Source organism: Malaya genurostris, chromosome 3 (genome assembly GCF_030247185.1).
Source record: "Malaya genurostris strain Urasoe2022 chromosome 3, Malgen_1.1, whole genome shotgun sequence".
NCBI classification, from domain to species: Eukaryota; Metazoa; Arthropoda; class Insecta; order Diptera; family Culicidae; genus Malaya; species Malaya genurostris.
This window is the reverse complement of record NC_080572.1, coordinates 84,412,125-84,430,727: the sequence shown is the minus strand read 5'-3', so window position 1 is coordinate 84,430,727 and position 18,603 is coordinate 84,412,125. Positions and strand designations below refer to the sequence as shown.

General features: G+C 39.2%; 1 protein-coding gene across 2 annotated transcripts in view; it reads left to right on the top strand.

The window, feature by feature from the left end:
- The first annotated feature begins 6,611 nt into the window (after nucleotides 1-6,611).
- LOC131436881 (protein gooseberry-neuro-like) overlaps nucleotides 6,612-18,603 on the top strand; it is a 110,995-nt gene continuing 99,003 nt past the window's right edge. For both annotated transcript variants that reach the window (XM_058605850.1, XM_058605848.1), the window contains exon 1: nucleotides 6,612-7,465. In XM_058605850.1, the coding sequence (XP_058461833.1) occupies nucleotides 7,387-7,465 (79 nt within the window). In that variant the 5' untranslated portion in view covers nucleotides 6,612-7,386. The remainder of the gene's footprint in view (nucleotides 7,466-18,603) is intronic.

Here is an 18,603-nt window from a genome sequence, read left to right as displayed (position 1 = left end):
TGGAGATTCCGGTGTAGTATTTTCCCTTAAATATTGATTGAATCAATTGAACCCTTATTTTTATAGCACCCGGATTCTAAATACTGCTGAATGTAATTCCAAGTTACGTATAAGTACTTTAACGACTGGTTATGGGTTATTTTATTGTATTGAACGGCTTTTCTCAGTCTAAAACGTAAGGCAGACGATTTGTTTTTAAATTTGCCGACGTTTCGGCCGTTTTTGATGGCCTTTTTCAAGGGAAAACTACGGAGATGAAGTTTATTCAAAATTTTGTTGTTAGAGACATGTTGTACAATAAAATATTTCATTCTGGGAACTCACTTAGTCGTGTCGTTTTTGTCGGTCTCGTTTATTGCAAGCGGTAAGAAGTATGTTGTAGTCAGTTCTGTCAAAATTCTGGAACGGATTCTTTTATCAGCACAACACTTTTATCTGAACGCATTGCTAACTGGTTTTTGAAGATTGAGGGTATAATTTTGTTGTGGGTACAATTGTAGATAGATGAGCCAACAAATCGGGCATTGTTAGTGTGAGTGGCAGTGGTTAAATTCCGTCGAGTGTTTGCTATTTTAACTGTGTGTAGGATGCCTGCGTACGAAGTGTTTAGGCCATCCACATCGGTACGGTGGTTTACGGAATTGACTGTGTTGGTTATATTATTCCTCCGTAGGTGTTTGAAAATTATGTGTTGTGTTTCGGTATTGTCCGTAGTGAGATAAGTCACACTATTTATAAAATTTTTTGCGACATTTATTTTCATTGATAGTGGGTGGAAGGAATGGTAATTAAGTAGTCCACCGGAAGCTATAGGCTTTGAATACCATTGGGTGGTTAGGGTTTGGTCGGACTTACGAGTTACTATTGTGTCCAGAAACGGTAGTTTGTTGTTGGTTTCTTCTTCCATGGTAAATTGTAGATGTATATTGTATGAGTTAAAACAGTTTAAAGTAGTTTGTATTTGGTCGTGTGGTAGGGCCATAAACAGATCGTCTACATATTTCCGAATTATGGGTATGTCAAACGGTAAATTTCGAATCTCCGTTCTGAGTAGGTTTCCCATTACTATGTCCGCTCTGCCTTACTTTTTATACTGAGAAAAGCCGTTCAATACAATATAATTCCAAAAACAACAAAACACAAAACACTGAGACCATAAACTTACCGGTCATTCACTAAAAAATATTCAAGCGGTGAAGTTGTGTTTCGATTGTGCTGACTCGTGAGTTCACGGCTGCTACTCTAAGGTGCAGGTAGAGAACCTGCTGGTGCTAATTGCAAAGGCAATATTCGGAGTGTTTCCCGACTGGAAAGCTAGCAACGAAGGCCATTACGTTCATACGCACAGAGCTGTAGAGACACAAAGGTGCGAACGCACAGAAGTCACAGTGGTGCCATCGCATGAAGTTGCGAAGACGATGCAGCGCAAAGGCACAGAATTGCTAAGGCAAACCAGTGCTGATCCACCAGATACCAGACTACGGTGCGGTGGATCGAAAAAGACGACATATATCGCGTGGTGCTACACTGCGAATCTATCAAATCTAATCGCCACCAAGAGCAATAGCGCAGCATACGCCAAATTCAGTGGTGACCACGACGGCAGAGTAACAGAGATAGCAGAAAACGATACCAGAAGACAAAATGAAGCTCTCTATAAAATCTCGGTCTAAGCGCACATATCCAGAAATGCTTAAAACAGTAATTGATGTCCAATGCATTGATAATTCAGTTAAAATCCCATATGATTTGATAAAAAATAGTGACTGGATTAAATATCAAAGTAGTATCTCTAATATTTTAAATTCAATGGAAGAGCTACCCGACTTGAAGAATACGACTTCCTCGTTTGTTAGATTTTGGAGGCCGCAGAACAAGCACAAACCAAACGATTTCTTGGTCCATCGTCTAACAGAAGGCCTTCAAACCCTTGGTGGGACAAAGAGTGTTCAGATGCTAAACACGCGAAACAAAATGCTTTCAAGACGTTTTTAAAACGAGGAGGAGGAACTTCTCTGAATTTTGAAAAATTCTTGATTTTAGAAACCAAGTACAAGAGCATACTTCGGGCCAAGAAATGTAGCAATTTGAGACATTTTGTCGAAGGTTTTTCCAAAAAAAAAACCACAATGAGCACTCTTTAGAACACGGCCAGACGAATGGGGAATCGTAACGTAGGAAATGAGAGTGAGGAATACTCGAACCGATGGATATTTGACTTTGCTAGGAAAGTTGGTCCAGATTCTGTTCCTACGGAGAGCATTATTCGAGACGCTACTCCAAATAATGATTTCATAGATAGCTCCTGTTCAATGATGGAATTTTCTATAGCACTCTTGTCTTGTAACAATAACGCTCCTGGGTTGGACAGAAATAAATTCAACTTGGTTAAGAATCTGCCTGACCTCGCAAAAAGACGTTTGTTGGAATTGTTCAACAAGTTTCTTGAGCTAAATATTGTTCCAGCCGACTGGAGGCAAGCGAACGTTATCGCCATTTCAAAAGCCGGGGAAACCAGTTTCCAATCACAACTCATATAGACCCATTGTCATGTTGTCCTGCATCAGAAAATTGTTCACAGAAATTATTCTTCGACGTCTCGACACTTGGGTCGAGACGAACGGCTTGTTTTCAGGTACTCAGTTTGGCTTCCGTAGAAATAAAGGGACGAATGATTGCCTCTCATTGCTTTCGTCTGACATCCAAATTGCCTTCGCTCAGAAATAACAAATGGAATCTGTATTTTTAGACATTAAAGGAAAATTTGATTCAGTTTCCATTGATGTTCTTTCAGACTTCCAGCGGTTTTAAATAATAATTTGCACAGACAAGCGCATGCATTTTCCACATGGCGATTTGGCAATATTCAGAATTAGTTACATGGGTCTCCCGCAAGGCTCATGCCTCCGTCCGTTCCTCTATAATTTTTACGTGAATGACATTGACAGCTGTCTAGTAACCCCATGCACACTAAGACAATTGACAGATAATGGCGTGGTTTCAGTTACTGGGCCCAAATCTGTTAACCGCGAATACCATTGTAAGGTACCTTAGATAACTTGTCCGTTTGGGCTGTTCATCTGGGTATCGAATTCTCTGCGGAGCAAACAGAGCTGGTCGTTTTTCCAAGAAAGCATGATCCCGCGCAGCTTCCGTTTCATAATATTTTTAAGTAAGTTCAGGAAGTTTTTCACGGACGGATCACTAATTGAAGAGGCTACTGGGTTTGGTATATTCAACAATAATGTTTCGGCCTCATTCAGGCTTCAAGAACCTGCATCTGTTTATATAGCAGAGTTAGCAGCAGTTCATTATAGTTTGAGTGTAATCGTCACATTATCTCCAAACCATTATTTTCTCTTATTCACTGATAGTCTGAGTGAAATTGAAGCCATTCGCTCAAACGTCGCTTACAAAACTGGACCGTTTTTCTTGGACAAAATAAAACAATACCTGAAAGTTTGGGTCTTGGCTCATTGCTCCATTCCAGGCAATGAAAGAGCCGATATTTTAGCCAAACGTGGTGCTATTGAGGGTGAAATTTATGAGAAACCGATTGCTTTCAACGAATTCTATAGCGCGTCTCGCCAAAGAACATTTGCCAGCTGGAAAGCTTCTTGGGATAAGATGATCTGAGTCGGTGGATGCACTCAATTATTCCTAAAATATCAACAAAGGCATGGTTTAGGAAACTGGATGTGTGTAGAGATTTCATTCGTGTGATGTCCAGACTCATGTCCAATCACTACTACACGTTAGATGCACATCTCTTTCGAATTGGACTTTCCAAAATTAATCATTGTGCTTGTGGCGAAGGCTATCGCGATATTGATCATGTCGTTTCGACAAGCGTGGAGTATCGTGATGTCAGATCTCAACTAATAAATTCCTTGCGTACCCAAGGTAGACTATCCAATGTCCCGCTTCGAGACATTCTTGCTTGTCGTGACATTTCTTACATGAAACTTGTTTATCATTTCATTATGTCCATTGGAGTTCCAATTGAAATTTTATTTCATGTTAGACCCCTTTCTCTTCCATGAGTTCAACCAATAGCCAGCGGTATTAAATAAATAAAAGTGATGAACTGATACAAACAAACCTGAAATAGTTATAAGATCATGTACAAAATAAATGTATTTTATTTAATGTAATTTATAATAGCAACTCGCTTGATAAAAACGGTGTTTAGATTAACTAATTAATTAGGACATACTAATATGATATTCGAAATGTATTGGGTTTAAATTACTATGTATTGTGGATGCTACGGCTAAGAGCTAACTTATGAAATAAACCTATTTATGAAAACACTATTGTATCAAAAATAAACTCAAGATAAGCTGATCTGCGTTTTTACATGTATCATTCGAATAGGACCCCTCACTGAGCTCGGGTCACTGTCAGTTTCAGTTAAATTATCATTTACATCAAAACAACAAGCGTCTAATCACTACGTGCGTTGTAAGTGTAACAATGTTCGTTGATGTATTAGAAAAATCATGTTACAATATGAACAAAAACAACGAATTTGCATTGGTTTATAATATGCAAAAGTAATAATCAATGAAAGTAACAAAATATGTTGTGCGGACAGTGTCATCCTTGTATTGTTGCCATAGTATTTCGAGACATTTTCTGAAAATTATCGATGCTTTTTAACGAAAGATCAATAAAATTACACTATTACTAAGTTTATTGGTTGACGGTTATTCACATTTTTCACATTCACATTTTCCGATCAGTTAAAAAATCGGCATCAAAATAGAGTAGAATCAATTGTTCTGAAAGAATCTAATTATCAATTTGATCATTTGCAAAAATATCTCAACACTAAAAGTAGACTAATACTATGTTCACACCTGCAGAAAATAACACGTTTTAACGATAGTAATATGAAGTTAAAACCTAACTGTTCACACTTGTATTATGTTATACGCATGACATATTGTTTATTATTAAGTTTGTTTATAATCGAACTGCAAAATGTTTACGTCGCAAATATTAAGCACTTGTTAAAAAGATAAATTACTGTGGAACTTTACTGGGTTCCGGAATTCTCATAGAATAGTCGGTAGTACTTCGGAATAGAAAAATCTACAGTGAAAAAATTAAAGATTGCATTCCCGGTTTCAAGAAGAATGGTTTTTCACAATGCCTCGGAAAAATTGGTAAAAATATTATGTCAATCGCTTCAACTTTCCACTTCTTCACTCAGAAAGTTTTCTTCTACATAATAAAAAGTCGTTTTGGCCATTTTTTGGTTTTAAGTGTTTATATCACGTTAGTTTTCAACGTTTCGAAGGGTATTTGCTTCGAAACTTTGGCCATTTACGTGAAATAAATATATTTAGAAATAAATGGCCAAAAAAGTCATGTCTTTAAACAGAAAAACAAGCATGGTTGTAGAAGTTTCCTGTTCTGTTTTGTCATGGCTACTCTGATGGAAAGCTGTTTCGATAAAAGCTTGTCAATTGACATAGTCGAAAAATGACGGAAAATGCTAGCAGGGTTGTGCTCGACTGATCATTATATCATGTTATTTTGGGAAAACATGTTTTAATGTGACGTTTCTGAATATGGAATAACACCGAAGAAAAACATGTTATTTAGCTTAAAACATGAAATCAGAGTTAAAACTCGTTTTAACTCGTAGTGTGAACGTGGTATTAAAACTTGTTTTAACTCATAGTATAAGTTTCTAATTTGTCACTGTTTAGTGCATCCACCATCGTCTTTATTTTTTTGTTTTATTATGGGTACCTTAGAGTTATTTCATTTTTAATGTAATCGTACTCGGTTGTGTCTAGCATACAATCCTTTATTTTTTTTGGTTGCGCTTACTACTGAAAAGATTTGCGAAAATTTTCAAGCATGTTTAAAATTGTAAACGTGCAACATGACAACAAACCTAGGCACGCTTGCCAGATGACACATGATAGATCCTAATTCGAAAGTTAGTATGTTTGCTGGTACTTGAAATAACTGATATTATTATATGATAATCTACTGCATTTACATGCATCTGTCGATATGATGAAACAAACTATTCTCCCATACTAATTACGGATAACTCTCAAAATATTCTAAAACTCTGTACGATCGAATCAAACTACGAAACGGTATAGCACACTCGCCGAGCTACCTTCAATAAGGCACACCCAGTTGATTAATTCAACAAACCAGAAGGCATCCAAAGAGAACCGAGCGTCCCCTGCGAGAATGTGTGTGAAGTGCAAGCGAGCATGCAGCCCTCGATTGAATCCACGCGATCGATCAAACGAAACTCTCAGCTGTGTGTTCGTCGTCATCGTTGTAGTAGTGGTGGTGGTGGTGGTCTCCGTCGTAGTCTCCGGCCGTCCGGGCTAAATCAAATGGGGTGGTAACCATCGGGCCGGAGATTTGTAATCCAACCAACCCGATAAGACCTCGAGCGCTCGAGCATCGCGCGCGCTTTGCAGGCTGACACACTCTCCGCGGGGATTCTCGTGCTCTTTCGCACCGGCACAGGCTATCGAAAGCGCAAGATCTGGTCCCGCTGCAACGAAAGAGGTGGATTAAAATTATGCTTTTTGTTTTTCTCTCGGCGTAGTTTCGTGGAAAGAGTTTTGGCAAGCGGACCTACACGCGGACGCGCCGTCGCGGTCAGCTACTCGCGAAACCAGAAAAGACGAACGAACGAATTGCAGGGCTAAACTTCCGCAGGGTGCTCCACCGGAACACTAGGATACCTGGCGCAGGTGTACGATCGATTAGGTTTCCGATCATTGGCGCATACGTGGTGTGATCTATCGGAAATTGGAAGCACACACATGAGCCGTCGCTAGTTCCTGTCGGCATTGGTGAATTCAGACACCGATTCACATCGAAGATCATTCAATTCTTGTTTTATTCATACGGAACTGATGGTTACGATGCGTGCGGATTACACTTGATTGTAGTGTTTATGGGTAGTAATTCGGTTGTTTACGTTAATTAAAATAATTCATTCGGAAGAAAAAATAAAACCTTTCATGTCGTGATCGGAGTTGGCCGTTGGAGAAGAGTGTGCAGTGGCTGAAAAACATCGACTGATGGATGCCATTTTTGGTGATCTACGGAAAAGGAGAGATTGCGATAAGTGTTCGAACATTGTGCTAATGCAAGTAGCGAAGAAGATCTTAGATCGTATAGTTAATGCTATAAAAGTAAATAATTGGTGACAGACGGTGGAAGAACGTGAGGATAGCCTAAAGGCAATTGAAGAGCTAATTTCGAATTTACGGAGAAATTACCTTTCAGTGAATGCTGAAGAAAAAGGAGTAATGTGGACCACAAGGTGCTGACCAGTGGCTATCAAATATCAACTGTTGAGAACCTTGTGAGTGGCTTTATTTATTGTGATCAATGATGGACATGTCCGGAACTATGTCCGGGGCTAATGGTCTCAATATGAGACCGTTGTTCAGCGGATACCCGTTTCAAGGTAATATGCAATATTTCTCGTCAGTCGTGTAGATTCCTGTACTAGCTCTATGATTTGGCTAATGTGTAATAGATGAACAGGCATTACTGAGAAAGTAAGTTTTATCAAATATTTGTAGCGGTGGAGATTTTCTATTCCCCTTGTTGGTCAGCAAGCTCAGCTTTGGAACTGGGTAGTCTATATGATACCATTCTAACTTCAATCGAATACTTCAACATAATATCTTTCTTCAGTGCCAATCGCCTCGATCACCTCCAATCACACCAGCTTATTTTCTTTCGCTGAATCTCGGCAAAATAATTGCTGAGATTTGCTGTCTCGGCAATCTCAAATTTGACAAACGTCAGTTATTACCGAAATCGTCAGCAAAAAGTTTACTGTCTGTTCGGCATAACCATTTCCATTTTTTGGCAACATACAGGGTCCGGCACTCGAAGTGTAACCAATTAAAAAGGCCATAAATTCAGTTTGGAAAATTACTTTTACTTAATTGAAAGTACAAAATGTGTAAAAATAATACAAAATTCAGAATCAATTCACTTTTGCTCGATATGACCACCTTTTGCCTTGACTTGATGACTTGAGAGAGCGAAGGAGTTGCTTCGTTTGGCCGAAAGCGGTCAATTTCCGAACATTGCATTTTCTGACGAGAAAATTTTTCCAATTGAGCAATTCGTAAACTCTCAAAACGATAGGGTTTACTTGACCGACCGTTCATACGAGAATTTGAGTCATCGATTGGCCACCAGGAGGTAGCACCCGCAACAGATAATGGTTTGGGCCGCTGTAACCGCAGATGAGCGCTCTCCAATCATTTTCATCGTGCCTGGCGTCAAGGTAAATGCGACATATTATCGAGAAAGTATTCTGGAGGTTGCTTTGAAGCCGTGGGCAGACAAACATTTCGGTGGCAGACCATGGACGTTTCAGCAGGACTCGGCACCGTCTCACAAAGCTCGAGTGAACCAAGAATGGCTGAAAAACAACGTTCCGAACTTCATCACGTCCACACAATGGCTCTCGAATTCACCAGATGCGAATCCAATGGATTATTCTCTTTGGGACATTTTGGAGAGCAAAGTCCGAACTAAAAAATACACCAGTCTCGAGGCGCTGAAAAAAGTTATTGTCCGCGAGTGGGCCAAAATACACCTGCAAGTCACATTCGGCCAAACGAAGCAACTCCTTCGCTCTCTCAAGTCATCAAGTCAAGGCAAAAGGTGGTCATATCGAGCAAAAGTGAATTGATTCTGAATTTTGTATTATTTTTACACATTTTGTACTTTGAATTAAGTAAAAGTAATTTTCAAAACTGAATTTATGGCCTCTTTAATTGGTTACACTTCGAGTGCCGGACCCTGTAATGTTCGGAAAAAGTAACGAAGTGAATTTTTCTAATTACTGACCTTAAGCAGAAGATTTGGCAAATCTCGGCAAAAAGATCTACATAATATTGATTATTGAGCAATCAGTAAAATTGTGTGTTGCCGACCCATCTCGGCATTTTACTTTACCGAGCTCGAGAATTGGGTTTAAGAGTACAGGAAAGTATAGCAGATAACAAAGGGAATAATTTTTATTAGTTGAAAGAACAGCGAATCACGCAAAGACACTAAAAAGACATAAAACTTTAATGATGCGAGAAATATTCGCGAAGTGAGGACCGTTTTGGTATCAAAAACCTGCTACAATTCACCTAGTGGTGTAATGATACCTTTCTCATATTACTTATAACAATTGTGTCAAATTAAGTAGAGTTTTCTCTCTTTGGAAATAGATTCACTCAAAGTGGCCGTTCGGCATTTTAAACAAACTTCACTCTCTAGTCCCGGAAGTCGCCCCCGAATGGGAATCAATAGCTATCTCTTGTGCTACAAGAACTTTCATTCGAGTCTAAAAGCCTGTTCGCACTATACCGAGACAACCGGGACGGGACCATCCGGGACTATCCGGGACGTTTTTTTCCTCATCGGCGATGACTGAGCTGCCGGCGTGTGTATGTATTGGAATCCCGGATCCGGGATAAAATCCATTTGGCGCCGACGGTGCGACGAACTCGGCGAGGAATATTTTTTGATAATATCTATCACAATTGACCTTGGAAACAGAATATGTTTCTAGACTCGGTTTTCGCACGGTAATAGCTATCCAACAAGCCATAGATTGTTAAAATCTGTCAATTTTTAACGGAGATATCGATATTTCTGTGTAAGCGACATTTCGCCTTTTTCCGGTAGTAGGAGTTTTACGCACTTGAAGATAAAGCGATGTTTCGGAGCAAAGTGAACCATGATTTTCAATATTGTTTTATGCAATTGTTTCTTAGCACCTAAAAAACTTTTCACAACACCCTTTTTCATGACGTTTCGATTTAAGCACGGTTCGTTTTTGGCAACATAATTGTTCGAACATGACATATGTATTGGAAAGATTTGATAACAGTATTTTCAAATTCAAAATAAACTCATATTTATATCGATTTTCACTGTTTGCAACAATAATTGCTGGAAGAACACAACTTTTTACACCCTTATACCCTTATACCACTTGAAGAAGTTCGCAGAGATAAGCAAGTTTGTGTGTGAAAAATAATTTCATTATTTTTTCAGGAATGGCTTAACTGATTTCTACAAACTTTGACTCATATGAACAGTCCTATGTTTCCATATAAGGTTTCTGAATTCCATTTGGATCCGACTTCTGGTTCCGGAACTACAAGATGATATATATGTAATGAAATTAAAATAATGTCACTCATTTTGCTCGTTGATGGCTGAACCGATTTCGTCCATCTTACATTCAAATAAAAGGTCTTAAGTCCCATAAAAACTGCTTGGTTTTTAATCAGATTCGACCTCCGGTTCAGGGAATACAGGGTGATTAGCGTAAACATTGCACAAAAATTTATCGGGTTTATCGGGTTCACAGATTTTGAGGGTCAACGACCAAATGAACTTATTTCAGTTTTACCGGTATTCGGTTTTCAATCCCGGAAGGTACCCAAAAGTATTATGATAAACGCACTACGATTCCTTTTAGATGGCTACACTGATTTTCAAAAATTTCGAATCTAAAGAAAAGGTTAACAATTCATTAAGCGAATTTAACTGACTTCGGCTACACCGATTTTCGAAAGTGTCGAAAATAGAGAAGCTAAAAGAAGGGTAAAACGAATTTAATAAACAAAAATTCGAATTAAAATAAACTTATGGTCCTATAGAAATTTGATGAATTTGATTCGATTTCGACTTTCAATTTTGAAATTACGGGGTGATGAGTTTTTTAAATTCAAACCGCCATAGAAGTTGACAATAGTTTTGGTTATGCTGGTCTCTGAATATCGTTTCTGGAAGTACCATAAATATTTTTTTTTTAGCATTAGAGACCGCCCGTGTGTTGCTACTCCGTTATTGATCTGGACCAATTGAGATTGCAAAATGATTTTTTGAAGTAACATGTTTGGGAATAACACATTGTTTCACACTGTGCAAACTGTATTGAACCATGCATGCTGATCAATACCGACGCCGGCCACGTCCGAATGCAGATCTACTTGGGAGGGAAAGGATTGTTAGTTCGATGCATGTTGCTACTAAGAACCGAGGAATCCTCTGCATTCCCACATGCATCACAGGAGAGGATACTTTGTTAGTAAATGTTTTAATAATGTTATCATGGGTTTATTGCTCTGGGTAGCCGGCTACCAAGAATGTTTTAAAGTATTATCGTTTTATGTGTTACTTTGTGCTGGCAATATAATGCACGAAACAGTCAATCTCCGAAATTGACAAAACTCCGGACAGCCGGCTGTCGAGTATGCAGTCACTCGTTTATGCATCTACCTTTCGCGTTTTTTTTAGTCATGCAAAAAAACACATTCGGATTGATAAAAAAGGTATCATCTCACTGCTAGGTGGATTAAGCACGTTTTTATAAATGAAACTACGTGATACAAAATAAACGAGCGAATAGGATTTAGACAAAAAAGTTGATTCATTGCATTGAAATATTCTAAACAGTTATTATAAAATCATTTTAAATCACCAAACAAAGGTCAACAGATTTCACACGCGTCTTGATTCTTTATTATTTCCGCTTTATTATTTTAATTATTTATTGAAATTATTAATTGGTTATATTAGTTGATCCGGGCAGCCGGCTACCGAGAAAAATATTAATTTACTGTTTGAAATATTAATATCAAGTGTTTTTTACTATGTATTCAATATACCGATATATGTTATCTCTGTTATTAACTTTGTAATATAAACGGATTTGCGCAATGGTTGATTTTTATCATTCATTTTATAATCCTGAAAGACAATCAATAACATGGAAGAAGAAATCATTCCTAATAAAACTTTTCTCCGAAGCTAGACGGAAATTGATGGGTTGAATAAAGAGATGATTTAGTAAAATAGAGTAATCAGAAGTACAACATTGAAAATATCTGATAACTGAAAGGAAAAAGAAACTCCTGCAATTGTCGCCTTTTACGACATGGAAGCAGGAACCCAGTGGATCTATTCTTGGTTAATTTTTTTCCGCTGGATTCCACACGGCATCTAGGCTGGTACAGTCCGGAGAGAGCTAATAGGTACTATCAATCTCCTAGTTGACCCCAGCCCCTTGGAAGTACCATAAATAATGAACTAAAACTGGTACATCTCATAAAATGCTTAATCGATTGTCACACGTTTTGATTAAAAGGCATAATTTTAAGATTTCATACAATTTTTATCTTCGATTCGTCTTGCGGTTTCAAAAATTTTATTTACAACTCATTTAAAATGACGGTCATTAAAATAATTTAATGAAAACTGCCAAAATACTTCTATCAATTTCTCTGCTGGTGTCATTATCGGCGTTCACCAGTGAGTCCGAATGCACGAACTCGTCAACCATCTCGATATCATCAATATTCGTGGTGGGAGGCGTAGTGTTTCTTCTCTAGAGCCTCTTCCTCTCATGTATTTTGTTTTTGACGCATTTCTGACCAGTCCGATACGCCTAGCTTCAGCTTTCAGTCCGAGGTAGGTTTCCGTCATCTTCTCAAGGTTACGTGTCACAATGTCAATATCGTCAGCGAAGCCAAGAAGTTGTATGGACTTTCGGAAGATCGTGCCACTCGTGTCGATCCTCGCTCTTCGAATCACACCTTCCAGGGCAATATTGAACAAGATACAAGAAAGTCCATCACCTTGACGTAGCCCTCTCCGAGATTCGAAGGGACTCGAGAGCGTCCCAGATACTCGGACGTAGCACATCACTCTATCCATCGTTGCTTTGACCAATCGCGTCAGTTTATCCGGGAAACCGTATTCGTGCATTATCTGCCAAAGCTGTTCTCGATCGATTGTGTCGTATGCCGCTTTGAAGTCAATGAATTGGTGATGCGTGGGTACGTTGTATTCACGACACTTCTGGAGTACTTGTCTTATCGCGAATATGTGATCCGTAGGGGCGCGGGCTCCAGTAAATCCCGCTTGGTACGGCCCTACGAATTCCTTAGCTATTGGTGATAGACGACGGCAAAAGATTTGGGAGAGTACCTTGTAGGCGGCATTCAGCAATGTGATTGAGCGGTAATTGCAACAATCCAGCTTATCGCCCTTTTTGTAGACGGGACATACCACTCCATCCATCCGTTCCTGCGGTAGAATCTCTTCCTCTCAAATCTTAGAAACCATCCAGTGCAGCGCTCTAGCCAGTGCCTCTCCTCCATGTTTGAGCAGCTCGCCTGGTAACTGGTCATTTCCCGCGGCTTTGTTGTTCCTTAGCTTGCCGATCTCCTCACTTATTTTATTATCGGCTGAGTGTTCACCCAGATTGATTCCTGTGTCGTTCTCTGTATCTTGTGCTTCGCCATTCAGATGCTCGTCATAGTACTGCTTCCACCTGTCGATCACTTTGAATACGATGATAATTAGGAATTTTCAATATAAAGTTTATTAAGTCACAGTGGAACAACTAACAATTATGTTGCCAAAAAATTGCTTCCCTCTTTTCATCGGGTCTCGTCGATGATGATGTAATTGAAGCAATGGACTTTAGTCTTTAACACACACATCCCAACACTATGAAAGCCGCTGGATGCCCGCTTTTTCACATCTTCTGTCCCGTCCAACAAAGTTCCTGCAGTGCTACGACATCGAATTTGCGAGTTTACAACTCATCGTATCGTATTCGATCGTACCTTGGGAAGCCAAGCGATTTACTGTTTCAGCTTCCAATCGTTGTCCTTTATTTGTCGCCTAGGTCGAAGCCGATTATTCCGATTCGTATTTATTACTAGAGAAATTTGTAACTAGAATTTTCCGGGCGGTTCCTGTCTTACCGGAGTCCCATCGTGGGGATTTCTTTGTTGTCTGTCAGCTCACTTAACTGACAACTACGATAGGTATTTATTTCTGTCGACGGTAGGATTATCGCAACCCTTGCTCGCTCTCACCCTCTCATTCTGCTACTACCGCGGAAGGCGGTAGCACCGTCGGTCATCATAAGACACACGGGGAGGCATGAGATAGACAAAATTTAACGTACCAGGATCTGTTCAGCGTTGTACCAGTTGGACAGTAGTAATATCAGCCGTTCCCAGTCGTTTCGAAGTAAGCACGGGGATGCTACCGTCAGGATAAAAGATTTCCTCTTTATTTTCAGAGTTAAACGAGGATGCAGAATCATCAACACCGCAAAGAAATTTTGACAGTCTATAGTCTCTTTTTCTTTTGGCATGTTTCGAGAAAAATAGATAATTTCATCTTAATTTGACATTTGTCGAATTGATTTTAGGCGCATAGACAATCAGCAAAATTAAGGATATTCTGGTCACTAAAAGTCGAGAAAATATAAATTTTTATTAACTTTCTGACAGATTTACTCTGTCGATTCGCTTTTGAATAGTTGAGAATATCAGTCGTTTTGTGACGACTATGCACTGTAATTAAGGAGTGTATCGAAAATAAGCTATCCACAATTTTTCTTTCAAATTAGGATAAAAACCGATATTTTATTCAAACTAAAAATTGATCCTTTATTGTACGAGGTTAAACTTGAGAATAATGAAAACCGGATGAAATTTAAGTTATTCCTTCACGAATTTTCGAACTTTTGATCGAACGCTCTTCATCAAGTTCCGGACATCATCTCATTTTTTGGACGCTTGAGCCTAATTTTTTTAACTCTTTTAAGCTGCCTTATTAGTCTTCTTGAAGACCCTCTTCACGATTGCCCAGTAACGTTCGATGGGTCGAAGCTGAGAGCAATTTGGTGGATTGATATTTTTCTCAACGAAATCTATACCCTTTTCCGCAAGCCAATTGAGAGTGGTTTTTGCATAGTGAGCCGACGCTAAATCCAGCCAAAACAGTGGAGGTGTACTATGCTTCTTATGTAAAGGCAAAAATCTCTTCTAGAGACACTCAGATCGATAGATTTCTGCATTTATAGTTCTGGTAGTGTAAAAAATGGTTGACTTCAAACCACAGGAACATATTGGTTTCCATACCAGTACCTTTCGACCGAATTTCTCCATTTGAATCGACCTGTCCGCATCGTTTACATCCTCCACAACGACGACAATAAAGTATTGTGGACCTGGAAGGGTATTTGAGTCCTCCTTTACAAAAGTCTCATAGTTCATCAAAACGCATGCATCCGGACACTGCAAAAGACGCGAATACAATTTCCGGGCCCTTGTTGCTGCTCGCTTCTTCTGTTCTATACTTTGTTGTGAGATTTTCTGCTTCTTGTAGGTCTTCAGGTGATTTCGCCTCTTGATACGCTGGATCATTCCGACACTCGTTCCTGCTTTTTTGGCCAAATCACGTATTGACATTGATTTGTTCTTCATGATTAGAGATACCACTTTCTGGTCCAGTTTCGGGTTTTCTGATTCTTCCTGATAGTTCATCCAAAGAATAGTGTTCCTCGAACTTATTAATGATGGTTTTAACACTGGCATGATGAATTCCAAACCGCTTCGCTAATTTTCGCATAGCAATATCCTTCTCACTTAGCCATGTGTCCAGAACCTTAATTTTTACTTCCTTTTCAATACGCGACATTTTGAAAACGCAGAATTTCAACCGCACAAACAAGTAAACAAACGAAAGCTGACAACCAAACGCACAGCATGCTGTGATCTGAGAATGAAAAATCATCACAAATACATGCGTACAACGCAAATGTATGTGGATAGCTTATTTTCGATACACTCCTTAATGTTTGTTCTATAGTTAGCGGAAAATATATCATCGATCCACGTGATCTACAGATAAGTATTCACATAAGTTTTTAACGTAATAAGATACGAGAGAAAAGGAATAATAAATAAAGGCGATATTTACACTCCTTTACCTCTCCATTTTAAAATGGCCGGGGAAGGGGGTGATAAGATTCAGGTCGATGACAAAGAGAAACGCAGCACTAGTAAAACGAGGTTAGATCCGTCGAAAAAGAAACAGATTCAGATATAGAGAATATCCGGAGGGAACTGCAGGACCTTATACGGTGTATATGAGAAAAATCTCGACTTCCATAAATGTACTGGTACTGATAGTCTCATCAGAACTATATAAGCATTTCAAATCGATTACAGAAATACGTAAAGTGAATTTGAACAAAATACGAATTTCCTCAACCAAAAGAGAGGAGACAAATGAAATAGTTAAACTACCACGATTCGAAAATGTTTTCCGAGTATATATACCTGCAGATATGGTCGAGATCGACGGGGTAATATACGACAGTGAAGTCACGCCAGAGGACATACTGAAATCAGGAGTAGGAAAATTTAAGAAGATAGGCCTTCCGCAAATACCCATTTTGGATTGCGAAAGACTTCTTATACAGGAAAACATCGAAAGTGAGGTTAGGTTGATGCCATCTAATGCACTACGGGTCACGTTTTCTGGAACAGCATTACTCGAGTATGTATGGTTAGCCACGCACTGATAAAAGTGAGGTTATATTCCCCTAAAGTAATGATGTGCAGTAGATGCCAATTACTAGGTCACACTGACAAATTCTATACAAACAAAATACGATGTAGCATATGTAGTGACAATCACGAAGCCCCAGATTGTACAAATACCAATCAAGTATGTCTCTTGTGCAAAAGAGCGCACGAGACAATGAGGGAATGTGTAATGTATATAGATAAACGCAAGAAAATCAGAGAAAGAGTCTTGAATCGCAGCAAAAACACATATGCGGATATGGTGAAAGCCATTGAAACATCGAACGTGTACTCCGAACTTAGTAATTTGGATAAAAAAGAGGACGAAATAAATGAGCCTCATTGTTCCTAGTAAAAATAAAAACAAGGACACAGCCATGTCTACCTTATGGGTTACTGCCCGTCATTTACGTCACAGTAAACTCCCAACTTCCCTATTACATAAATAAAGACTATCCCAGAAAGTATGGACGCACTTTGATTTCGCTGTAAATAATTCACAAGTGTCAGATATTTAAATTTTATTCGATATACTGATAATATTAGACTACAACAACACTTTCTTGCAAACTTTCTTGCGAACGTTCCTCATTAAAATCCGTACAGACTTCTTGGCGACAAATTTTGACACTTTTTTCCAATCTTCTTCGAACTGTTGAGTGGTTCCGGCAGCCGAGACATGTTTCCTAAGATGTGCCTTCGAATTGGTGGAAGTGGTGGGCAATTTGGTGGATTCATGTCTTTTGGGACGAAAGTGACATTTCTGGTAGTATACCATTCTACCGTTGATTTCGAGTAGTGGCAAGAAGCAAGATCTAACAAGACGACAACAGGATTTTTGTGGCTTCGAATCATGGGTAGAAGTCGTTTTCGTAAACATTCCTTGATGTATATTTCGCTGTTCATTGAAGCAGTGGTGATGAAGGGTTTCGAAATCTTACCGCAGCTACAAATTGCTTGCCAAACCATAGCTTTCTTACCAAATTTTTCGACTTCAATCGATGTCTCGGACTGGTTTAACACTTACCCTTCTCGCACCGTACAATATTGTGGTCCCGGCAAGGATTTGTAATCAAGTTTCCGGTAAGTTTCGTCGTCCATGATTATGCAGTTCAAATTTCCAGCAAGAATCGTATTGTACAGCTTTCGAACCCTCGGCCTGATCGATGCTTCTTGTTTCGGACTACGTTTTGGTTGTTTCTGCTTCTTATAGGATCGAAGATTCGAACGTTCTTTAGCACGAAGAACATTTGACTTCAAAGTGCCCACTTTTTTGACCACATCCCGAACTGAAACCTCCTTCTTTTGCTCGAACGCCTTCAGTATACGTTTATCCAACTGAGGGTTAGCAGGACCTTTTTTTCGGCCCGTTTTCGGTTTATCCTCAAAGGTGTTATCCTCACCGAACTTCCTGATTGCATTTCGCACGGCTTTTTCACTTGCTCCTTCCATTTTTGCTATCTTTCTCAGTGACAGTCCGCGTTCTGTGCACCATTTGTACACAATTTTTCGACGTTGTTCTGCTGAAAGTCCACGCATTTCGAAACAAATCAATGAAAACGAATAAACAACTGCACAAGTGGTTAGGGAAGAGTGTAAACAACAGGATGTAGCCATAAAAATTGACAGATTCTGAACCATTGCGAAATGGCAGCGGTTTTTGGTTGCGTCCATACTTTCTGGGACAGTCTTTATTCTGAGGACTGGGTAGAACGATTTGCAGCAAAAATTTGTCCCAACTATGTTCATAACCACCCACATCTGAACTTTTCGGAAAGTGAAGAGCAGGTTCCCAACGAGTTAGCCTGTCTGTATACTATAGAGGAACTTGAATTTGCCCTTACGTCAACAAAGAACACATCAGCGGGGTTGGACAATCTGAGATTCATCGTACTGACAAAATTGCCTCTGCAATTTAAACAGATGTTATTAGAAATGTTTCATGCTTTTATCATTGAAAATTTTTGCCCGGAAGAATGGAGGCAAATTAAAGTTGTGTGCATTGTAAAGTCTAATAAGGACCCTTCCTCAGAAAACTCCTACCGACCCATAACATACATCGTGTATTCGAAAGTTAATGGAAAAAATGATATTGAACCGATTAGAAATTTGGGCTGAGAGAGAAAAGATCATGGCCAAGAGACAGTATGGATTCAGGCAAGGGAGAGGCACACGAGAC